Source organism: Aquila chrysaetos, chromosome 5 (assembly GCF_900496995.4).
Source record: "Aquila chrysaetos chrysaetos chromosome 5, bAquChr1.4, whole genome shotgun sequence".
Classification (NCBI taxonomy): Eukaryota; Metazoa; Chordata; class Aves; order Accipitriformes; family Accipitridae; genus Aquila; species Aquila chrysaetos.
Window position 1 is genome coordinate 34053655 of NC_044008.1, and position 25896 is coordinate 34079550.

Below are 25896 nucleotides of genomic sequence, written 5' to 3' on the forward strand. Positions count from 1 at the left end.
TCCAGCGGTTTCAGGCGGGAGCTGCCACAGGCTCGTTCTCTCTCTCTTGCCCAGGGCCAAGGGCGGGATCTCCCCTCAGCGCTTCCCCGCCGCCGCCGCTCCGCCTCCGGGGCAGGCCGGGCCTCGGGGCGGGCTCGCCTCCCCGGCGGCGGGAACGGGGTGAGGAGACGGGCGGGGGGGGGGGGGGGGGGCCGGCGAGGGGGAAGGGGGGAACGACACACCGCAACTTCGGGAAGATGAATGCGGAGAACCAAGATGTGCTGCTGGATCTGGAGGAGGAGGAGGAGGAGGAGGAGGAGGAAGATGATGATGGGGAGATCGGTGAGTAGGGGGCTGGAGCGGGGAGGGTCGTCGTCCCCCGGGGAAGTTGAGGCGGGGGGGCAGCTGCTGGCGCCGGGCTGGCATGCAGGGTGCTCGCCCCTCAGCTCACCTCCTTCTGCTACAACTCCTGATGGTTTTCCTCTGGGAAATACGTGCTGGCTCTGTCCGTGCTGCCCGGGGAAGGGGGTGGCGGGGGGTCTTCCTCAGGGAGCGGCGTTGCCGCCTTCCCGCTTTCACCGCATCAGCCCGGGCGCGTTTTCAGAGAAACAGCGAAAAACTTGACCTGTTCCCTTCCCTCTCCCGAGGAGGGAGGGAAAGAAAAGCGTGAGGCGGCAGGGGAGCAGCGCTTGGGACGAAGCGCGATGCCGGAGACCTGGCGGTGTTGGCAGCGGTCTCCCAGCCCGCGGGCACAGCCGGGGCCGGGGCGGTTTTGCTCCCGTGGAAAATGCGAAGCATGCCATCGCCCACGCACACCCACGGGCTGGCAGCAGCCCCCGGGGCTGGTCCCTGGGGCTGGCAGCAGCCTCAAGGGGCAGCAGCCAGCCCGGCTCCTGCCAGGCTTGCCTGTCTTCGTTTGACAGCCAAGGAAAGGAGGGGGAAGATTATCCCCCCCCCCCCCAAAAAAAAAAAAGAAATAAGGGGGGGGGGGGAATTGGCAAAGCGTAGAAAGATAGTAATTTTGCTGGAAAACAATGCATTTTTGTGTCCGCCGCCAGAAATGCAGGCAGCAAAATGACGGGAGAGTTTTAAATTCAAAGGCGGTGTATGTTAGTCTTGTCCCAAGAGCAGCAGCCCGGGACAATGACATTTGTATGTACTGTGGGAATGAATTCTATTAAAGTATTTCCAGAAAACAGCCCGAAAGGGGTTGGTTCTCAGCTGGTTCGGGCTGAAGGGGTCTATTCATTTCACAGATTTACTTTGGTTCAGAAGCTGTTTTCAGCTGCAGTACCCAAGATATTCTGAAGCCTTTTATTTCTACTTCATTTGTTAAAACGAATCTGACAAACGAGGAATGCAGGCAAAGGTCAATTAGACAAGCAAGTAGAAGATAGATCTGTGTATATACATTTTATCAAATAAAAAGGGTTCCTGCTCATTTGTGTTCAAAAGGTTGTGGATATTTTTACTGACAAGTACTGAATTTTGATTTTTATTTTTTTTTACTATTGGGACTGAATTTCTGCATTAGTCAAAATTTCTAGTGGCATTAACTCCCTCTGACACTTATGTTGCCTCCAAATACTAATCCTTAATAATGGCCAGTACAGTTTGCTTCATGTATTCAGTTAGCTCACTCCAAAAGTGTATAAAGTTTGAGCCTCACCCAACGTCTGTGGCAATCAGGGAAAGTCTTTCCTCCAACATTACTAGCCTTTGTTTCAGATGCTGTGGGAGTATCCTCTGCTTTACAGCAATAGTCCAAAGACAAATTCAGTTTTCCATATAAAGTGAGGTGGAGGGATTGTTTGACTCCACTCCCTGAATCAAAGGGTGGATCAGCACTGCAGTGTAGTAATCAACACATGCCTTTTTCTTTCCATTCTTCACCCCAGAGAACAATGAAATTGTTTCCTACTCGTGACTCTATCAAATTTGGGGTTAGTTCAGCTCCCAGAGCCAGCAAATCATGAGCTGCATGTTCTGCTTGCAGGATACAGCAGTTTGGAAAAACACATGCTATGTGGCAAAATCAACTAAAAATTGAGCAGCGATGATTTCATGAGTTGTTTCGCAAAGCCTGTCACGCAGTGCGCAGCTCTGTCACATTTGCTGTTCTGCCCTGCAAAATGCATGGATAACAGTCTCGAGGATTTGACGTTAGGTATAAGTACAGGAGATCTATTTGATTAGGCTGACAAACTTGTAAATCATCCATTTACCTCCAGTTTTATTGTACCACTTGCATCTGCACTTTTCCCAAGAAAGCCATCCCTGCTTTAACAAGGAAGCAGGACTTCTGAACTCTTTCCAGTCCTATTCAATATCAATCCCAAGTGTTTATAGCTCATCAGGAAAAGCACTATTATGGCATATCAAAGCTTGTAGTCATGGCACATAAAGGGAGAGCTCTGGCTCATATTGGCACACAGTTGGTTTTGGTTATCCGTGCTGATGACTAGCAAACCACTCACGTCAGAAGCAGACTTCGGCAGGAGTCCAGCAAAAGAGCTGGACTCATGAGCCCCAACCCACAGGAAGGTACCACAACCGCACTGCCAGCTGTACATAGCTTTGAAATGGATTGTTTCGGTCAGACTTGTGCTTAAGGAAGAAAGTCTTGTCCTAAGGTTAGGCTTTTCTGACAAGTTGAAAACCTTTTTTTCTAGTGATTAAACAAGATGGGTAACTTTTTCTTTTGGACTCAGACTGTTTTTAAGAGGATTGTTACATTAGTGGCATCAATTTTTTTTCTGAGATACCTTATCACCAGGCAGAAATGATGGGAAGGACATTGACCTGCGGTTGCCACAGCATTTAAAATTCTCCAAACCCATTATTTCCTGCCTAGAAACTGTAAAGTTTTTCTTTCCCTGGTGCCAAACCTCATACCATATCTAAATTAGTTTGCTTGTTTGTGTTTTGGAATTTACAGAATATCTGAGTGTGTTTTCCGGAAAAATTAACTTTTGCAGACAATATCCAGAGGCATCCACTCTGACTAACCATTCCACATGAAATACTTTTCATTGGCATATCCTCACTCTTTGTTGTCTTGGTTTTGCTCAAATACATTCCTAGTTGTTCCTTGAGCCTTGAGTGTACAACATCTTCCCATCTTTTGACACCGCTGCAGTAATCATCAGGCCATGCTTTATAGATGACCAAGAAATGGATGTTCACATGTTAACCTTTTTCTTCTCACACAGTGCTGATGAGGATTCCAGCTCTTCTTTCTGAAAGGGATTTCATGTTGTTCTTCAGCAGACGTTTTTACCAGCTACAATAAAAATGTACAGCGGCGCTGTCTTATTCAAACAACATTATTTGTGGAGTTGCAGCCTAAAATAAGCAGGTGTGTGCAGCCCACTGTACAACTGGAACCCTGTCCTAAGGGGTGATGTTGTAGTCCAGATGGTGAAGAGCAGGCATAGCTATTCTTCACCTCATTACTTTTTCTCACTCTTCTGTTCTCTGCTTGTTTCCTCATGGCCTACACTGAATTTTATCATATTGCCTAGAGCTTCTATTTTTTCCTATTCAATAGCTTCATTAGCCTGACCTGCTTCTCACATGACTCTACAAATATTATTGATATCATATACTGTACTCCAATAGGAATATACAGGATACCAACAGTGTTCTACAAATTACTCCAGTGTTTGCCTTCATGATGCTGTGAAGTGGTCAATTCTCTACAGAAGTCTTCTGAAGGCATTGGAAAGCCTGAACAATTAGATTCCTTGTTTGACAAATGTGGCTTTGTCCTGTCATTTATTAACTGTAATCCCCACACTGTGGGAAATTTAAAAGTGGTCTGCTCGGCAGTAGGTGCAGGGATCAGATCTGCTAATTTCATAACATGCAAGGCTTTATAAGCAGATTCTTTAAAAAAAAAAATCTGTTTCTGGAAGGACAATATCTTGCTTTTTAGTCTATATCTACCACAATGAGTAAGACTGCCCTAGCCCACTCTTACCACACCTGGTTTTCTTCTCTTTTTCTTCTCTGTCTTGTAATCAACCTAAAAATTATTGGGCCACATTTCAGTCACCCACTCCCCTGAAGAAGACTGTAGGATGGGGATGTCTGATGAGCTGAGAATCAAGAATTTCTGCTCCCCAATTCTGTGCTCTGTTTGCAACGCTGTTCTCGCACGTGTGCATCTAGGGGACGAGGAACAGGAGCAAGCAGGAATGTAGACACATGGTCTCGTTTATTCTGGTTTGCTACTGGGGCAGTGAGAGACTCTTCATGGTGAGCTGGGACTTGTAAATGTCCAGGAAACGCTGGCCTGCGATACTGGTCAAAATTTAAACTACCTTTCATGCCTTCATGTTGTTCCTCTTATATCTGTTAACGTGATGGTTTACCTGTGTTTCTTTCTCTCTTCATACTTCAGTAATTTTATTTTTTTACTTTCTACCCACTTCACTTTCACTGAATCCAAGCCACCCAGGGGTAACAGCCTTGTCAACGAGTATGGCTGTATTTGAACACTATGCTGCTGGTACCGCTCACTTTTTAATTCTGATTCAATGATTTTTCTACAAAACTACTAAAAAACACATAGTGAGAGTATAAATATTTAACTACAATATAATTACTGTTTTGCAGCTATTTATAATTCATAAACTCTGGAGGTGATCAGAGTATTTCAAGAATCAGAAATTAGGAAACTGATAAACTTCACAAATTTACCACATCTTTCTCTTTTTAAAGTTTTTCTACTATAACAGAATTCCCAGTTGTCCATTAGAAACTTCCTATACTTTGAAAGTATTCTTTGTGCCTGTGTTTTAGACTTAGCTGTACTGAACAGATGAGTGCGGTTTACAGATAAATCTGCAATCTGTAGGACGGACTTGTTATCTGCCATTGTATCAACTTGTGCCTTTTGCACAAGGTTAATAGTAATAGTTTTGGGTTTTTTCCTGGTTATTAAGTCATTAATTTTATGTTAGATATTTATCACAGGTGATTCCTTCTATTTACACAGCTCACAAGTTCTTTTAAAAGGAAAAACAGCCTATACACCTTTATGCTCAACATCTTAGATTTTTTAAATTACTTTTCAAGCATTATCATTTGTAAAAAAGAAAACTTATTAAAATTGATATGTAGGAAACAGCCAGGCATGTGTAACATGGTACAGAACTCCAGCAGTTCCATAGTTGTTGCAGTTATTGAAAGTAATCCAATCAAAAACTTGGAAAAAATGTCCTAGTATCAGCTGATTTGGAATTTATACAGTATATCAAACTGCAGGTAGAGCGCTTGAATTTCAGGAGACCAGAGACATGGAAGGGGTGATCTATGCATGCCATAACAGACGTCACACAAATGGGCCTTTCAAAAGTAATTAGAGAAGGATAATGAGTAAGATCTGTTACGATATGCATGGAGAGTTCAATAAAATTGTTATCATTTAAATCACCTCATCCTAGTATTTCTTGGTACCTGCCATTTCCTAGGAAATGATGGGTTGCATGCTGTGGAATTGAGTCTTAGTTTGTCACCAGACATGTGGCAAACCCCAAGGGGGAACTCATACTAAAACTGATGTCTTCTGCTGTGGTAAAAAAAAATACAAAACAGAGGAATTATTTGTATGGGTCCAATTGACTGTCATAAGTTAAATAGTCTTTGTAATGCCTTCCAGCTTAGCCCTTAGAAAGAACGATGGATTTTTTTCTTCTATTGTTTATTTTTATTTTGAGATAATACTTTCTTGTACCCCCCCTAAAAAAAGTGAAATAAAAAAGCATTAGCCTAAGTTTGGGATTAACTGGGGCAGGCCAGGAAAAAGAGTTACTAATTTTTGTGAATTATAAATAATGCACAAATAATGAAACTAAATGTCCTGTGCTTGACATGAGAAGATCTTTGAAAAAAGGTGCTGCAGGCTTTAAGCATGTGGAGCCGCTGCAGGTGTGTGTTTAACAAGGTAATGCATTTAACAGGGTGTGAATGTCACAGAGGAGGGCACTGAGGAATGGTGACATGGGTTGGATTGTGTATTGTTCGTACATTCAGAAAACAAAGGTGGGGACGGAACTATTATGCAAGCGCTGATCTCTGTATCCTAATGAATAGAAAAAATAAGCTTGCTTTTACTGGATTGTCACTATTGCTTAAGTGCATGTCTCTGGCATAGTCCTTTCTAACAGTCTGAAGTATTGCTCTGTAGAAATATATGTTATTAAACTGATAGTTGATTGATGTTTTTGATATAAAATTAAAAAAGCATTTCACCAAGGCACGGGCCTAGTATCACTTGTAAGTTTTTAGGGGTATTTGATTCAAATCCATGCTCACAGTGAATGTAGGTGGAACAGTTTTCCCACTGAAGAACATATGTGTTCACCCACTGCACTGCCCGCGATGAGAGCCTGCTGGGACCTTGTTAACATTTTGTGTTAGGGTTCATGTCTGATGAATGTGGAAGCTGAAATGAAAGCCATAGGCCGCAATATCACAAACACGTCAAGCCAGCACTGACTGGCTTGGCTACCAAAAGAAGTATTCCCCCCACAACCACCTTACAGCGGCAGCTTAAGACTTCGTGGCATTTTGGCCTTATTTTTCATTGGGGTATATCAGTGGCAGTGTGGTAGGAATGCAAAGCTATAAAGAAGGACACTGCACCCTTTATTTTCTTATTTCCAGTGTTTTCTGTGGGAAACGAAAACCGGCAGTCATGCGAATTGCTGTCAAACAATGGATTTTGTTAGATAATCAGTCTAAGAAAGCAAACATCTGAGCACAGAACCCTTTGTCCTCTCCACCCTTCACACTTTCCTCAGGCATCCCACATCTATCTGAGGGTTTCGTGACAGGATGAGTGTCTTGATTGCTTCCTGAGGAATTATACAGGCATCTGAAATATATTTTTTGCTTGGTTCAATGGAATTGTTTCTAACCCTTGTTCTGAGCTGTCCCAAACTCTGCCTATGATAACAGGAGACATGTAGGCACAATCCCCTGCGTGGACTTCAGAAGTGAGATCCTGAAGCATCACTAGAGCTAATGAAAAAAAAGCCCTTAACCTCAAGTTGGCTTGATTTAATCTCTGAGCAGTCTCCACTCCTCTGCAGGATTCAGAATCACTCCCCAACCTCCTTATGTACACATGGGATACCTTCCGTCAAGAGGTGTGCCCAGGCCCCATGTTTGTATATACATGGTTTAGTACTCTGCCTAGGAGAAGATAATTCACCTAAAGCAGTTGTTGGTTTGTCAGGGATGGGCTGCTAAGTGGCGAAGGGTAGAGAACGGAGAAGACTTACACTCGCATTAGCACCCGGCAGCCTGGCATATATTCTTCCATTGCATGAAACTATCAAATGGGAGTATAATCCCTTTTTCCCATTCCTGTCCTGCATGTCAGAGCCATTTCCTCTTCACAAGCCTTTCAGTTCCAAACCTTATCAATATAGATGGTCTGTTTCCTACGCAGCAGTTGGCCTGTTGAAGGGCATAACATTACTGAATGCAAAATAGGCAGAGCCTAGACAGTTTTGCTAACGGCAATAGCCATATTAATAAAATGTCTGTGTTATGTTTGTAAAAGGGCAAGATTCAGACCAGCATAGACCCCGTTAGCAGGAAGAACCAGGAAGACCAAATGGTTTTGGAAAGAGACCACATTTAAACATCTTTAATGAATACCAGATTCAAATTGGAAAATTAACAAAAATGTATTAAAACACAAACTGACTGAACTTTAAACAGTGTAGTTACAAGTCTGCTGGAGCATAAACATTCTTTAATTGATTTTATGCCTCATGTGGTAGAAATTGCAGCTTAGTTTCAAAATATTGTATAAAGGCTGAATAAGATTGAACCCTTCAATTTAGTGTTTACATTAAGTAATTTCCAACTAAACCACTAATCATCAATATTCTTTAGACATAACTGAACATCAAAGTTTTGTAGGAGCTGCCACCAATAGCAGATTTTGCTTTGCTTGTATAGTTTCCCTTCCCTTCATTTTTTTGTTGATGGGTTTCCCCTGACCCCATTAATCTGGTTAGTCAGGTTCTCCAGCATTTTTTAGATGTGATTTAGCATGGGACGTTAAATATTTGCATAGGAGACTGCTTACGGTACAGTCATCAGAATGAGCTGCTGCGCCAGTGTTCTTCTGCAGGAAGCAGCCACCACCTCTGTTCTGTTCAAGCGCTGTTTGAGAGCAGTTGCTGCAGCAGAATGTCTGATAACTTGAGTGTCCATGGTGTGTTTCTGTCCCGTGGGCTTCTAGCTGGGGTGGATCTTTTGCTAAGGCATCTGACTGTCACAGTGTCTACAGGAAGATCTCTGTTCCTGCTCCACTGCTGCAGCAAAGACCCATGACCTGTCCCTCAACCATTAACTACTTTGGGAAATTACAATCAGATGAGGAATCTTCACTGGGTAGGGAAGAGAATTTGGAACAAACAGTGGGAGCAAGAAGCACTTGTGTTGAGATTCATTGAGTCTCCTGTGCTATGGTGGTGCTGATGGGGTTTGGTCAGGAGAATAGGATGAAATTAGTGACTTTTCAGTGGGTGAAAGATTGTGGGTTCTTCCCTTCCTTTGTGGGAGGAATATTTAACTAGAAAACGTCATCTGGATTGCAGATCAGGGTGGAAAGTATGAGAGCCGATAATAAAATGTTGTCGGTGTAGCAACCCCGCTGAAGATGCTGGGGACTGATATGAGTAAACCAAGGACTGTGTAATCCAAGGCTAATCCAACTTGCTGTGATCTGGCACAGCGCAGGAGTTGAAGAAGAGCCACCCATGTCCTGCCTGTGGAGAAGCTGGGGTCTGTGGCTGTCAGTGGAGGGAGCCTGAGATAAGCACCGAAAACTAGAACTTAGGTCAGTGGAGAGACTCCTGTCGCACACACTGGGGTCTTGGCTGAAGGGTCTGGTAAAATAAGAAGTGTCGAACAGATGAAAAGAGTTAGGAGATGGAAGTAAAGGCAAAACATCTGCTGAGTCCTGGGTACAGACTAAGAAAGAAAGTAAGTAAAAGGGAAAGAGGAAGAACTCTTGACAGTATTCATAAGGGTAAAGCCGACCAGTGCAGCTCTTCACCTATTTATCTGGTCAGGAACTCATAAGCAGTGGCATAAAGATTCTTCCAAGTCAGTTCATCAGGAAAATAAGCTACAGCAAGGGACTAAGGTAATATAACTGTGGGTGCAGTGAATTGAAGTAATTCATCTGTGGCGTTTTCGTGCGTATTTTTAATATATAGTAAAAATCAGAATGTGTTCATAGGTAATTTATCCAGCAGGAAAAAAAGACAGTCTTTATACCATTAATTATTTGCAAAAAATTTCCAGTGCTCTAGGTTTGCACTGCACTTAGAGATAATAACATTTAACGAAACAAGACAGAGATGGTGATCCAGAGGGCTCTACCATTGCCAGAGAGTTTTATTATTTTTTGTGCAATATTAGTAAAATTATTAGCATTCTCTTTCTATGTGTTTTTTCCTTAAGTAGTCTAATGGAGTTTTTATAGACATTAATGAACGAGGATGAGGTCAAACAATGCACACGTTACCCTTGTGAGTAGTCCCATTGACTACAGTGGGAATAGCATTATTTTTGTAAATGCTATTCATAGTAAAGAATGCAGAACTAGTCCCTAATGGAGGAAATATCTTTATTAAATCTTTCATCATCTTCATATATACTGATTTATTCTAGGAAAAATAATTAAATTCATTTAATTATTCTGCTGTCTATAAAAGACAAGAAGGGATTTGCACAAAAGGACAGTTTAATCTATAAACTGATGGCTGTGCTTAAGACAAACAGCCCAGCAAAAACTCCTACAATATTTGGTAAGACTTAAATATGTAATGTATTATTTAAAAAAAAAAAAATCAATATGACCTGAAGAATAAATGAGTCAATGCTGGATTTTTATTTCTTTTAACTTGTTCCTTGCTGATAATAAAGTGAGGAGAGAAAAAGCTTCAGGGGCAATGCAGTCCAGCCAAATAGAGCTCCAGATGTTTTTCTAAGTTTATTGGTGTTTGCAAGAGCAAAGGTCTCTTTTAGACCTCTTACACACAAAAGAGGGTGGGTTTAGGTAGAAGTTTGTTATTAAGCTGCACTTGTTAGAAGAAAAATCTGAAGAGTCCTTCAATTGCTAAAACTACAAAGTATTTCCTGATTAGGAAACAAAAGAATACAGTTTATTTCTAAATCCTAGGTCCAACACTGGGAATACTTGCAGGTATGAGGCTTTGCACCTACACACAGAAAGTAGCTCAAAAATGCCTGTAGGTTTTGACTTTAAACTTAATATTTTCGTAGTCAAAGTAATTAAAAGTATCTTTTTGGGACACTCCTGTAAACACACTGTATAACAGCTAAGTGTAGGAAATACTTTAAAGCAAACATTCTGAGAAACTCATTACAGAAATTCAAATATATCTCCTTGGAGACATGTAAATTTAAGAGCAATGGGTATAATTTTATAAACAGATTTCGAACTTAAGATTCCTAATTAGATAACTCATTGATCCATAGGCATTGAAGTCTAACCAAACAGCAATTTGCAATTACAATTTGGTTAATCATTTCGGTTCCCAATGAAAAGGCTCCACAGCTGCCTGGAGGCTTGGCATTGGTGAGGAACACCCTGGGATCAGCTTGGCTGCTGAAAAAGCTGTGTTTGTAGCTTGGGGCAACTGCTTCGTATGGGCTATCCTCCCGTAAAACACACTCGTTCCCCATGTAATTGGGCAGTAATTTTGACAGTATGCTTGGGGTTGGTCTTGGCAAGTCTATCTCATGGCAAAAGCAGCTTGTCTTCTTTATATTTCCAGCCTAAGGACAGCTCATTTGGGTTAGTTGCTCTGGGATAAGAAAAAAAAAACAACCTCACATTATTTTAAGCCATGAAGAAAAACCCCTTCAGGTTCGAGAAGGTACTCGGGGACTGGCAGAAGTCCAGGTGCATTTGTTCAATGATGGGCTTCAGCGCTGGAGCGGGTGAAAAAAGAACTTATCACACTCTTGACTACAGTCCCCACCGAAGCATTAGGTCACAGTCCTTCAACAAATCAGCCTTCAGAGATATGCATGTTTATTAGGCCGGGTTCTGGGCATGCATGTGATCTAGACACAAAAATGATAAACAGCTTATGCTGCTTCTTGATTTTATCCTTTGTACCTCTTAAAATATCAGCAATGTTGTGGTTTAACAGAGCTGATTTAAGTCAGATCTCACTAACAACTCCTCTGAAATTTCTCAGGGAAAGAAAACACATAAACCCAATGACATTTTATGATGTTTGGACCCAAGTAGTGTAGTGCTTCTGATAGCTGTTACATTGCCACAATTTCACGTACTCCTCTAAGCCCATGGTAGGAATCCTGATTTTTACAGGATTACCTGCAGCTTGTTCCTACAGTCCTTACACAACAGCATAAACCTCTGAGGTAGCAGGCTGCTGCTCATCTCTGCGCACCAGTCCGCATAGGGACGCATTACAAGCCAAACATGACACAAACATGAGAACGATCCTTTTGAGTTAAGTGGAACCGTCAGCATCCATAAAGTTATTAAAGTGTGTAAATGTTGCAGTCTCAGCCCCCAGAGACTGTATATTGCTGTTCAGAGTGGGTTTTTTGAAGTGTTGGAGGTTTTTTCCAGTGGTTTATCTTCCAAAGCTATTCATGATGGAAGCATAAATATCTGTCTAAACAACGGTACTCCATTTATCGTCTTTCTTTTTTTGTTTGTTTCCTCTGAGTTTAATTAAATGTTTTGGGGATAGATGTTTATCCTGCACTCTAAGATGAGACCAAATGTGTCCGTCAGAGGAGTTTCTGCATCTCTCACTGCGTACAGTTCACTGAACAAACCCACTGACCGTTCTCCTCAACAGAAGGTTCCATAGGAACACCTTGTGTACAAAAAGAAGCTCCAGAGAAATCCTGTTTGGCTTCAGAAAAAGTCTTTCAGTTCTTTTTCATCCCCTTCGCTATTTTGTTTCTGGTTTTATTGTGTCACCTTTAGGGTCAGTGATTCTCTTGGCCTTTGGAGTGCTGAATTTGACTCCATATGAGCAGATCTGGTGCTTGCAGAAAAGAAATGTCACTCAGAAGTGACATAAAGTGCTCTCAGGCTCCGGACTGCACAGTCAAAGTGCCAACCTGCAGCAAACAGAGAGAGAGGAGTTATGTGGCCATTTCATGTTTCGGCAGTGCTCCACTTTGCAGATACTAAACCAAAGTCTGTGGTGACAGGGAGGGTGACTATTGAAAACCCAGCTGTGTGAGTTCAGCATGAACATAGCCCATCAGGGCTGTGTGCAGCAGGGGACTGATACAGCGAGTACTTACAACCTTTAAGGTTTTGTCTGTGTATAATGCAGGTCAAAAATATGACAGTAAGTAAGATTAAAAAGCTTTTCTTTTACATGGTCAGGCAGCTTTCGAACTGTGCTAATGTAGGGAACTGAAGTCTACAGAAGTGAGAAAATGTGTATTTGATATTTAAAAAATTCCTTGCAGCCTAGTTAGCAAAGTTTACTTTCAGGGAGGTTGAAATGTGGAATTATGTGTGTTTCTGGGGATCAGCACTGCTCTTTTTCTCTTTGTCTCTGGAAGTCTATGAGCAGAATTTTCCGCTATTTTTTAACTGAACATGATTGCTTCATTTCATAGTACAAGGGAAATGAAAGTGCCAACACTTTTCTAAACGTGGGTTTTTCCACATCTGTGGACCCTTGTCTAACACGTCCCCTTGATATGGGATGGTAAGAAGTCAGGCAAGCCAAATCTCAGCTAAAGGTTTTGGTCTCAAATGTATATCCCTGCTTTTGGAATGTACATTGCTATTGAAATCAGTGGAGATGTTTTGCATCGTTCATTCTAGGCATAAACAGTAGTTTTTCAGTAACAAAAATATGGCTTGGAATTTAGCTGTCCCACCTTAAATATTCCTGAAGTATGTGATATTTTTGTTTTTCGTTAAAAGCTAAGTCATGCCCCTTGCAGAGAGCTCAGAGGGGAGGCCACCGGAGACCCTCTGTGCCTGTGAGAGACCCCTTGCAGTCCCCTCAGTGTGTGACTACATTAAAGAGTGGCTGGCACAACTAATGCTGTCACCTATTTGCTGTCTCTTTTTGGTGTTTGCTACTCCTGAAGCCCTCTTCTCCTCCTCCTTCTCTGTCCCGCCTCCACCATGTGAAGGGAGAGCAGAATGTAGTGTTTTCACTGTGCTAGCAGAAGATACTGAGATTGATTCATGTGCTGCAACATCTCCATCAACCTGTCACTCTAAGGACTTTCAAGAAAACTAATAATCAGTTAGAAGGGCTGAGTGCTAAAACCCTCCAAAATGAAGTTTGTGTTTAAACTTAGAGCTCTAAATATAATGGCACTGTGAGTTTTGGTTTATAAATACAGGTAGGCCTAAAAAAACAGTATAGAGAAAGTGGATAGTGGTTTGTCTTTAGATTCGTCTGTTTCTGTATGTTTGCTTGCAGCATTTATTTCATAGCTTGTGTGGTTTTTCACCGAGTTATAAATTAGTATGGCCAAATGTCAAGTTATTGATTTGTGAAGTCCATACTTAGGATAAAGTGTAAACAGATTATTTTCTTGATGGATTTACTGGATCCTACTTTGTTGTCTGTTTTAAGAGATCTCCTTGATTTCATGCTATCAGTCTGCAATTCAGTAGTATCTTCGGAGCTGAGAAGTTTATTCACCTTCAGCCAGAAGTTGGAGTTGACAGAAGAAGTAGGAGATGAAATCCTCTGGCTTGTGTTACAGGGATCAAACTGGATGACCTCGTTGGTACACCTTCCTGCCTTACAGTCTGTGAGCTGGATTCACACATTTCGAAAGGTCATTTTTCTTCCTCTCCACACAAAAAAATGAATCTGCAGTAAAGCCACTCTGGTCTCCTCTTAAAAATAAAACAAAACTCAGCGTAACCAGTGTCAAGGGGTTATGACTAGCCTCCTAACAGCCCATCACACTTGCTTTTTCCCTACTGTTATAATGAGATGTGTAAGCAATCTTACCTAAGCTTAAATGAAAAACACATCTGTAGAGGCTGCTTGGGTTTTTTATCTGAAAACTGTTTTTTTATATCCTCTTACTTCCACAGTTTTGAAGAAATGGTTTAGAATCTCAGTGGAAATGAGTTTGTGAAGAGGGGTATGGCTGGGTCCCTCAGCACTGTTTGTGGTTTCATGAAGATCTGCAATGCTGTATGAAATGAGCAAGTCCCGTGGTTGTTCCCGTGTTACTGCCGTCTGATACGTTCATAATGTTGTAAAACAGTTTAGGAGGACTCTGTAGACACCAAAGTAAAATCTCTTTCCATGTTTTCCAAAGCAAAGCTTGCATATCCTCTTTTGTGGGCTTTTTTAAAGATTTCATGGAATTACACTGCGGTATAGGTGAGACAGGAGGAAAACAAAAGAATTGCTGTTTGGCTTTTTAATCCTTATTATTCTTGCTGGTTGGTTTTGTTATAGCTGAATGGTATCTAAGATTCAAAGCCAGTCATTTTTCATCAGCGTCATTACTGTATAGTCCTGACTTCTTTTTGCTTTCTCCTGAGATAAGCTATCAAAATACCTATTTATTTTCCACATTTTTATGCTACCTGCCAAGCAAAAGGAGACTTGTACTTTAAATTTCACCTGCATTCCTTCCTGATGAGTCCTTAGACTGAATTTACTCACTCTGGGATCCTAATCTTCTAGGAAGGTGCAACAATTGTTAGAGAATTCTAGAAATGACACTTTATGATGAACTATCATGTGCTCACTTTGGTGGGTCTATAGCTGCCTCCACTGTTCCCACTCTGAAAGACCTATTGACAACGGTGGTCAATGCTGAAATCTGAAGTGTGACATAACCCAGGGAATGATCCCTCTATATGTGTTGCTAATAAGCACAAATATCTCTAGATACCCAATGCATTATTAACATCGTTGCACATCAAGCACTCGAAAGCTCTTGCTATCCCAAGTGCAGCACTGTTGATAATTTTTCTCAGGTATCTATGGCATCTGCCTCAAGGTGTGGAGTAATACATAATCTATCTGAGAAGATTTCTACTGTGCCACCTCGTGGAATGGAGGGGAATCAAGACTTACTGGTCTTCACTCTTCCCAGTGTCAAGAAGTGTAAGCAGCAGTTGCAGGTTCAAAAGGTATAGAAAGAAATTAATGAATTAAAAAGCCATGAGATGATCTAAAACCAAAAAGATACTGCTTCTGTCTGATTGTATACCATGGGAGCTTCACTGCCTCTGTGCCTTCATCTGACACTTCAGAACATTGAGTGGTGGTTTTGGCCCTGAGCACCATTGGTCACTCTTGGGGACAGGAGGCTGGGCTAGGTGGACCACTGGGATGATCCATAAGCACATTCTTGTGTTCTTATGTGCGCTTGTTCTTCTGTGGCCGCACAGGCACTCTGTTTCCCAAAAATCACTGACCTTGTACAAAACCGGTGAAGGGAGTCAAAGCCTTACAGTCAAAAGGCAAGGCAAGAACATGACAGGAGGCAGGCTATAGGCCAAAGACTCCATTATAACATAAAGTTGAGGACTGGGAGCAGGCAGTCTGTCCAAGGACAACAGGCAGGTGCTAGCGCTAAGGCCCGCAGCTGAATGACCACCGGCAAGTGCCGAGTTTCCTTCTTACATCTGATAGAAAGGACAAGCCACCGATGAGGCTCACAAGCTAGATCACAGGTCGCCCATCCCAACAAGAGGCTGACTGCAGCCAAAGGTGCAGTCTGATGGTGGCATTACCTCAGAAAGCCAGTAGCATTACCAACCCTGCGTAAGCTCAAGGCTTGATCTGGTAAATGTGCAATGCCTGATCTGTGCATTCACGTCGCCTAAAGCTGGAGGCTCTTTACCAGTGACTGAAACAATCAGGACTTTCAGCATGGCATTCTCTCTCCAAAGGAATCCACTGCATTTTTCCATCCTTGTCTTGTAAGAAGACTGTAACGACTGTTGAGATCTTACCTCCTTCTACTTCCAGGTTCTCAAAGTCCAGGGGAAAATGTTTGTATCACTCTGGGGTTTGTTTTTATTGCCTTCATATTTTCCAAATGTGTTTGTGTATAAGTTACTTGAGTTGGTATTTTCACATGCATCTATTTTTCTTTAGTTGTATAGTGGACTTTTCAGTGCCAGGCAGAGAGAGCATATTCTTATTTTCCATCAGTCTGCCCACATTACTGTTACTAGAAAGCTGCGTGCACACATGCATCCTTCTTGTTAATGTCTCTTTTCCCAGAAAGTAATTTAGAAACCTGTGTCTTCAAAGCCACAGCTGCTTGGCACAAAGCTACCAGACCTTGCCCAGCTGTAGTTGCTGGGCATCATGAATTGAATTGTCAGCAGAAACCAGAACTTTTTATTCAGAGTGATTGTAATAAGCTAAAAGACACGGGTTTTTTTCCATCATGGTACTGAATTTACACTAATTACATTACTCTGAACTGCCTTTTAAAACTTAAAAATTTGATATGTGAGTTGCTAAGGAAAAGTGTCCATAGTTATGATGATTACTTTTCTTACAGTGCATTTTGAAATTACTCATCAGCAGCACAGAGTGCTTCTACACATGGACCACTAATCAAATTGTCTGATTAGGTGAAATCCTAGACTTTCAGCAGTTTCCTCATGCCAAATTGCAGTAATAATTGTTCCATCACTTCTGCTCAAGGGAATCTCTCAAATGCTTCAGATATAATTTCATTTCTAAACTGACTGTATAATTAAATAATACAGTATAGCCAGCAGTAATCTTTCTCCATATTTAAATGTAAATATTACCGGTTGCCAACAGGAGCCATAGCATCCCTAATTGGTTGCGGCTAATTATATATTATGTCTAAAAAATGTTAACATTAAGGTTATGAAGTCAAGCACTTAGAAGTTGGGCAATGTCAGCATTAACGTTACCCAGGCAACTTCAATTTTCCTGCCATTTGTTTGCATGCATGTTACAGTTTTTAATTACACAATCACTGTTCTTTTTTCCCCTCTTAAGTCCACTGCCTCATTCAGTTAACTGGTAGTAATTGCAGATTTCTTTTTATCTTCCTCATTAAGAGCATGGCTCCAAGCCTTGTTTAACTCAAATTATCCAAGCCTTGTACAGCATACATTTTCATTCCTTTCCTCCTCTGTGTTTCTATGGTGCTTTTACCACATCTGAGCACTATATCCAACAGGGATGGGAGTCTCAGGAATCCAGACCCCCGTGATAGGAATGCAGGCTGCTGAGGTGATAAGATGTGGGCACTGTAAAACACTTTTGAATGGGTTGTGCAAAGGCAAGATGCTGAACAGAGAGACCCACATCCCACTGGCAGGCCTCCCTAGAACACATCTATTGGAGGACCGTGAGAAAATAATTCATTTTCAACCACTTTTGTACAATTGGGTCTTAACACTGTGCTGGGTTTATGGTTGATAAACTCTCTGCATTTCACACAAAGTTGTCCAAAAAATGCTCACCAATCACAAAAGCTTTGGGACTGATTTTTCAGAAATAAAAGCATTTCCCAATCTTGGTATTCCAGTACCACACTGTACTTCTCCAGCTAACTTAGTGACAAATGCCCAGCTCTGCTGTAAAAGTGCTGAGTTTCCCGGCTGTAACACCCTGGACAGTTAGCTTGAAAACTCTGCTGTGGAAAGCTCTGCAAAACTGTTCAAGGAGCTTGCTCAGCATCACATGTATTAGATCCCAAAGCTGGGGCATACATAGAGCGTTTCGCCAAGGCCGCATGCAAATTCTTTGACAATCAGAAATCTTTCTTCCTTTCAGTTTTCCTACAGTCTCTATATGCTATCCATCTTTTGCAAAAACAAATTAAAGGTCTAGACAGACAAGTTCTCTTCCTTGGCCAAACCTGGAGTCATCCTCGTTGCGGTATACAAAAGGAGGTAGGGTCCTGAAGAAAAAAGAATAGCAATTTGGGGTTTATAATGAAAAATTACTTCCTTTCCTTTAAAATCCACCAGCATCTCCTGTGCTAGATCAAGTGGTACTGCTGTGTACCTTTTACCTTTTATGGAGTAAGAACCACTTCTGAAATGAGATGAGCAGGATCCAATCTCTTCCTTTGTCTTCCTTAAAATAAGCATCAGTGATGACAGACAGTCCTGAACCAGCACTATTTCAGTGTTTGTGAGTTTGAGTTTGTAGTCCTATTGATCTGCTCAATTGCCATATTTGGCTACAAATTTCTACTTTTTTTACAAGCCCTGAAAATCAGATTCTACCATGTAGAGCAGTATTAACTAAAGTGGAATGATTGAAGTTAGTGATTTAATTTACAGCTCATAATAAGTAGTAACCCATATAGAGTTCTTAATCGTGTTTTGAATTTTTATTTTAAAGGCTTTCTAAGAGAAAGAGGTTTTTCTTGTTGATTGGTAGAGCAGCTAAGACAGTAAAACCCTTGTGTTCTGCTGGATAATGACATTGCTGAGGGTACCACAGGGGCTACACCCAGCCTGGTCCCTGATGACCCCCAGGGGAGATGCCCACAGTGGGTGATAGTGAGGCAGGAGGCTCCCGTTAGCCAGCGGCTACATGACCACTTTTTTGGTTTGTACTTCTGGACCCGAATGTTTTGGTTACTCCCAAATCCTGTTTTAGGTACCTACATCCCTTCTTTAATTCCATAGACACACATTCATTTCAGCAAGTATATAGCTCAATGCACACTTACTCTGATTTTTAATTTCTTGTTGAATGACTTCCTTCTTAGCTACTAGATAATAACTATTTACTCTGAACTTGTATTTAGGTGCATCTTGTTGGTAAGTAGAGTTAATTACCATAGAGAAAAACAACATGCAAACATGTTTATTAGTTATCTTAAAGATGCTGAATACTTAAGAAGAATGTGCATTTATAAAACATTTTGCATTTAAAATAATTTATTAAGCAAGGGAAGCATTAACTGCAGTTAATGAAATTGATGGATTGATTAATGAAATTGATGGATTCATTCTGGTCACTAAGGGCCGTACGCTGTGTTTGATGTAATTTGGCATAAAAACTGTCAATCTGCTTGGACACTTTTGAGTACCCCAGCAGGAATTTATCTGTAACTTCATATGCCTAACACCTTCCGCAAATCTGTCCTAATGCCCTTTGGGTTTTTAGAATTAGTGGATCTCATCCTCTGCCACCTGGATTTTATTTACTGCAAGAGAAAAACAGCAGCCTGTTCTTCTTGATCCCTTTTTCAGACTTGAACCGATTATTCCAAGTAAAGAAAATTTTCTCTCAGAACATACTAACAAAACTAAAAATAAAAGTTGTCTGTAAGCTGGTGCTGGATTCAGTGACCCAGCTGATCCCTTATGTCTTATGTTCTTAATGTGACTGAGGGTTATTTCTAGGGTTATTTTCCTTAACCCTAGAAATTAAGAACTTGCATTTTTGACAGCAGGAATGACAATGTTTGCACTATTGTTAAAAATGAAAGAAATGAAGTATATATGTATGTGTGCCTCAGTTTGTAACAATGTGATATAGGTTGAATCAATCATGAAACAGGCTCATTTGGCAGTCAACATTACAGCAGTTTTCTACCTGATTCCATACATATTTAAAACAAAACAGGCCTTAAGTGAAAAATTTAAGAAGGTTTATTTGTTGCATCATTTTAATATATTTAAATTACTTAATAGATTATGAGAAGGTGTATGTGGACACCTTGAGAGAATGATTCAAGCCCACATTCCAACCTGAGATTAATGCCTGAAAAGATTATCAGCCTAAAGCCTTCTGACTTAATCAGTTTAGCCCATTATTTTATACTCTGACAAAGCTAGCTAGCTGTTTGACATGTATGCATTCAGTGTACAACCAAAAAGCATACCAAATATTGTTTAAAATTATAGCAGGTAGGCGTGTTAATACATTCTAAAACCAAAAATTGTTTCTGTATCTATATACTGCTTATTGACAGATGAGAGCCAAAATAATTCTTCCTGACAGCCATTTCAGCTGAAGGTGGGTAAATTGTTTAGCTTCAGAAAAAGCATTTGGAACAGTCTAATTAGCAGCTGAATTTCTGCAGTGATTTACAGTCAACTGGTGTCTGATGCGCAGACTGGATGCAGACAGGTTGGTTCTGGCGTGCAATTGCAGCAGTGAAAACCAGGAGCCAGCATTTGCATTTCAGCGGATTACTCTGGTTTCACAGAATTGTAACTAAAAAGTCATTAGCCCAGTGTTTGTTTTCGAAACTGAAGTTGGGGCTAGTCCAGGGCTCATTGAAATGATTTAGGATTTCTGCCACAGGTTTTGGGCAAGTGTCCCACTTTGAGCTCTGAACACATAAGAACTGTTTGACAATTTGGTTACTGAGCCCCTTAAATCTTCCAACTCAGTGCCTCTTAAATATTTAGGCACTGCTATCAGCAGAATCATTTCCACAAAATCTAATTTCTTGTTCTGTAACTGCCTGCTAATTACTTTATTATTTTTGGTGAGTACCATGGTTTAACCCCAGCCAGCAACTAAGCACCACGCAGCCACTCGCTCACTCCCCCCCCAACACCCAGTGGGATGGGGGAGAGAATCGGAAAAAAGTAAAACTCGTGCGTTGAGATAAAGACAGTTTAATGGGACAGAAAGGAAGAAAATAATAATGATAATAATAAAAATAATAAAATGACAATAATAATAATAAAAGGATTGGAATATACAAAACAAGTGATGCACCATGCAACTGCTCACCACTCGCCAACCGATGCCCCGTCAGTTCCCGAGCAGCGATCCCCTCCTGGCCCAACTCCCCCCAGTTTATATACTGGGCATGACGTCACATGGTATGGGATACCCCTTTGGCCAGTTTGGGTCAGCTGCCCTGGCTGCGTCCCCTCCCAATTTCTTGTGTCCCTTCAGCCTTCTCGCTGGCTGGGCATCAGAAGCTGAAAAATCCTTGACTTGGTATAAACACTGCTTAGCAGCAGCTGAAAACATCAGTGTGTTATCAATGTTATTCTCACACCAAAACATAGCACTGTACCAGCTACTAGAAAGAAAATTAACTCAATCCCAGCCAAAACCAGGACAGTGAGCTACCCCGACTCTGAGCTGGCTGTTTCAGGACATGGGGTGTTAGACTAGCAACACTCTGTATTATATTCCCAACTGAATATTTTCCTGTTTAGGGTTAGTCATGAAAGAGTATTTATTTTTGAAAGTCACACCACATGTTCCCAATCCTTTGTTTGCACAGCTGTAAGAGAAGATAACTTAATGGAAAGAATAGTCTTTCAAACAGGAAAGAATCATCTTCCAAGACAGCCATTTCGCTTCCTTTGTGATCCAGCAGCATCTATAGCTTCATATTGGGTATGCTTGGGTGTCTGAAATGAAAATCAACTGTTTTCTTATTCTGTGGCATAGATTAGGTTTTGGGTTGATGATACCTGCAGATCTGCTCTGTGTGAGTGCACGAAGAACGTAATTTATTGACAGCTTGAAAAGCCATTTTGGCATTACTAATTGTCCTTGGTTTTCTCACATGCTGTAAGACTGCAGGCGACCATAAGAAGAGAACAAGACTTTCACACAGAATGCAGCTGTATAGATCCCTTATTAACTATAAATAATAGGTTATAAAGTATAGTTTCTTACAAAAGTAATTCAATTTCGCTTCTAATACCTAGCTTTTCCGAAAGTGAAGAATATGGGGTTTAGTAGCATGTATTCTTCAAATAAGGTCTACAGGTATGAAATAAAACTAATTTAAATACATTCCAATCAAATAACTGAACTTAAAAGAATGAATGCTACTAAATGCAAGCCAATAGTATTTTGGTGGAATGAGGTGAAACCATTGATAATCTGTGATCATAATGGCAGCCCTCATATGTGAGTGGAGAAAAGACTGTATGCCAGAGAAGAGCTAATCTGGGAAAGTCAATTCAACCCAGACAGACCTTTAACCATCAAAAAGATCCCAATAATAATGTCTTCACCTAGCAAGGAGCAAGGTAAAAAGATCAGACCTACATTTTGGCAGGATAACCTAAGACATTCTTTTCTTAAGTCTTTGCGTTTATTCATTTACTCTGTGAAGTGAAAGAAATTAGGCCAACATATCATCCTAGCTAAGGAGGATTTGATGCAGGTTTTTTGATTAAAATTGTTTAGGTGATTAAACAAAACTGTTTTATATGTGGTTTGATATATAAGGATCAAGACCATCAAGAATATTTTACGTTTAAAACTGATTTTTTTAACAAAGGAAGTAGCTCAAGGAACATAATGGCCTTGATTAATTTTGTTTTGGAGCTATGGATCTCATTGCTTTGGATCTCTTTCTTTGATTCATATTTAAAAAGGAAAATACATATTCTTGGTTTTTCAACTGCTAAATATTTTCTTGGCTCTGAGAGTACTGCTATACAATGAACTGAACATATGAAATAAACTACAATAAAGAAATATTCTGCACCGGCAAAAGAGATTGTGGCTGTCAAAACCCAGTATATCGGTCCAACAGTTTCTGTTTCCAGAAAAAATCGACTTGTGCAATGGTTTTACTTCAGTTCAGATTTCAGCAAGTATTACATATGGCTTGAATAGCTGACATTTACTGAAAAAAAAATTTGTTCTATGATCAGTCCTTAAAACAGGTTGTGATCTGTTCTGATGGGCTTTTTTTAGTAATAACTATTAGATTAATTTTTTTATTTTATATATACACGTGTAATTAATGTATAAATTAATATATTAACATATTAATTTTATATGTGTTAATATATTAATTATGCATAATTATATATTAATATATAAAATCTGATATAAATTATCAGGGAGGAAAGCAATTGTTTTGTCTAGTCTAAATAGCATGTGTTCAAAGTTTTCTTTGTTCATAGCCCCAGAGCTTGTAGTCATTTTTATAACAATATCTTCACTTCCTGAGTAAGTGTTAAGATTTGGAAAAGCACAATCTTCGCTCAGTAGGGAAACTCCTTTGTATTGTCAGTTCTCTGCCTTTCTGATCTTCAGGAGCATTTAAAACAACATGGCATAAATTTGTCCCCTTCTTCCCCCCCTTCTCTCCCCAAAAGCCAGGACAGAATCATATACTTCAGTACCATAATTTTATTATTTTTGGACCAAGAGACAGAGGGCTGGACGTTCTTAAGGAAGCTGCTATCTACATAAAGTCCCTTCCAGGACAGTGGCTTTACTGCAGTCCCCAGCTGGTACTCAGGGATGACTCTGGATCTTTAGACTGATTCACCTGCTAATGATGCTCTCCATTATTATTTCCACAGTTTTGATACAGTGATTGCCATTTCTTCACAGGGTACCCTGGCTTGGATATGTCAATACTCATCCTTTTTGAGAAGATTAGTCTCTCCGAAACATTAGTTTTATTCCAGACAGCAGTAGTTTGTTCTTTTTTATGCAATAAGGTGAAAGTAATTTGACTTGATTAGATGATGGGCTTCAGAGTAGTTTTCATTCATTCCAGGACTCAGTTCATATCCGGTATTTTACCTCCTGCCTTCTCCTGGCTTCTGAGACAGTACCTGCGAGGTGAGGCTTTTTGCTTCATTGCCTCTTGGGTACCGTGCGTGATGGTATGATGAAACCGATCTTCTGCTAGCAGGAGTGCAGCCTGCTGGGGTGGGGAGACACTGCCATGATGTTGGTCTGCTTTCTGAGGAGGTGTGTGATGCAGGATCAGCTCTACTTAGAAAAAGCAGTATCATTGGGGCAAAGCCCACCGTCTTTGGATCTTCTCGTTTATCCCAGCAGATGGGAACAATCTGACTCCATCCAGTTCTCTGAGCCTCACGGTGGCAAACGTGATGTCATCTTTTCATTTGGTCTTCATTAGAACAGATAGACTTTGCTAATGACTATTTTTTCTGTTCTAATGTGGCAGCAGGGCTGTCAAACAAAGATTTCAGGGAATGTGTCGATTCAGATAAAACTTGCATGTAAACATTTCCTGATATTTTCCAGCCAGTGAAGTATTTTGTTATTAATTTTCTTCACAATCTATTTGAGGTCTAAAAGACTTAAGTGTGTCTAATTGTGTATTTACATTTTTACTTTTCTGTATGTCGTGACTGTTGTTGCCTAAGGCACGGCTACACGAGGGCAGTGCTGTGAGCTAAGCTAGAGCGTGGGTTTGAAGCACACCATCTATTCAGTGTTCTCCTTTGGTAAATGCCTGCTACCCTTTCCTCCCATGCCTTCCACCTGCATTTGCTGTGCGACAGCATTGTGCATGCAGCCAGGCAATGCAGAGAAGTTGATGCGCCCCAGCACTGCAGTCTAGCTTTGCAACAACTCGTTTTCTGTAATCACGCTGTAAACTTCCCTGCTTATGGAGGAGGCACTCTATGCAGCAGGCAGATCCCACCGAGGGGCTGAGCGGATATTCTTAAGCACATCAGTTTTGTACTTAGGGGAGCACAGTATTCTATTAATTTATTTTTTCCCCTGTAAGAACAGGATTTGGGACTTAGACTTTTTAAAATTTCTGTGACAGACAGAATTACAAAATACTCTGAGGGAAGTGAGAGGTGATATAGTATCTATAGCAAAGCAGCAATGCCTGGGAATTCCAGACATCGCTTCCTGGCTTTACATTCGTGATTGCTCATGAGGTACCATGTTCAGTGCCAGGGCTGAGATCTTGTCCTTTGCAATGTCTCACAGGTTTGTTCAGGGAAGTGAAGTACTAGGTGCTATGAGTTTGGTGTTGTAAGACCTTTTGGATTTCTCAGAATAATTCTGTGCCTGTTAATTTGGCTTATGTAGGTGATTTACAAGCTTAGAGAGTGCTGCTGCCCTTTTTCACATTTGATTATTTCCATTAGAGAGGAAATTGATCATAGCCAAGAACTTCTTTGGCACAAAACGTCTGGCAACTTCAGGCATGTTTGCAATGTCTGTGCTTATAGAGCCAAGCTCAGTGGTCTTTTCAAACATCAGCTTATCCAATATCTTTGTGGGTTTCTTGTCATTAATGTTTTTCTGGGCAGCACCTTTCTTTTCACTTCTGGATACTGCTTTTTTTCCATTCTCAGGCCTCTTAATTTACAGTCTCAAAAAAGCTGTTTCATCCCTACTGCCTGTGCTTTAGGCAGCTTCTTTTATTTCACTATTCAGATTCCAAGGAAAGGTTTAATTCTTCTTTATATTTATGCCAAAGGGAGAGCCGCTTCCATGCCTATCAGCATGCCATAGCCTCTCACCTCTGCCATAGCAATAGGTGGAGATTGCTAGTAGTAATGTTCATGAAAGCCTTTAAAATTGAATTATTCAATGGGAAGATCACTGAACTTATAAACCCATTCACTGTCAATATCAATTAACTAATGAAAAGACTGGACATCTTACGTTGGCTCTCAAGGAATTTTAGGATCTTTATTCAATCCAGTCAGAAATGCTGGCTGACCTTTGAGAAAGCAAAGCCATGGAGAAAACTCGTAAAACAAATTACAGGTAGAATCAACAGTAGGATTCATCTCCCAGGGCCCGGCCCAAAGTGTGGGATGTACACAGGTTATAAAGAAGCAGCATGGGATTAACATAGGCTTCTTAGTACTTGTGTATAGGCATATTTGAGGTAAGGTGTGAAATGCTGACAGCGCAATTCAGTGTCCTGGATTGCAGAACCATCTCCAGGCATCTGGAAATACCACTGATATGTTGGCAGCTCAGATACCACTGAGATGTTCTTGTAAATTAGCATGCACAGATTCAGTACTTAAAATTTTTACAACAGCATATTTTGTAAGAACTAGATCAAAGACCAACTGGTATCACTGAGCAGGAACTCAAAATCTATGAGTACAATTCAAAGAAATTAGACAAAATGTTCTGACAAAAGCATATGTTGCCAGGA

The 25896-nt window shown here is 40.8% G+C and overlaps 1 protein-coding gene across 2 annotated transcripts in view; it reads left to right on the top strand.

Annotated features, from left to right (window-relative positions):
• Positions 1–202: 202 nt before the first annotated feature.
• Positions 203–25896, top strand: part of ANO6 (anoctamin 6) — an 83061-nt gene continuing 57367 nt past the window's right edge. The window contains exon 1 of one of the 2 annotated variants that reach the window (XM_030015868.1): positions 203–321. In XM_030015868.1, coding sequence (XP_029871728.1) covers positions 237–321 — 85 coding nt within the window. In that variant the 5' untranslated portion in view covers positions 203–236. The remainder of the gene's footprint in view (positions 322–25896) is intronic. The other variant, XM_030015869.2, reaches the window with a different exon arrangement.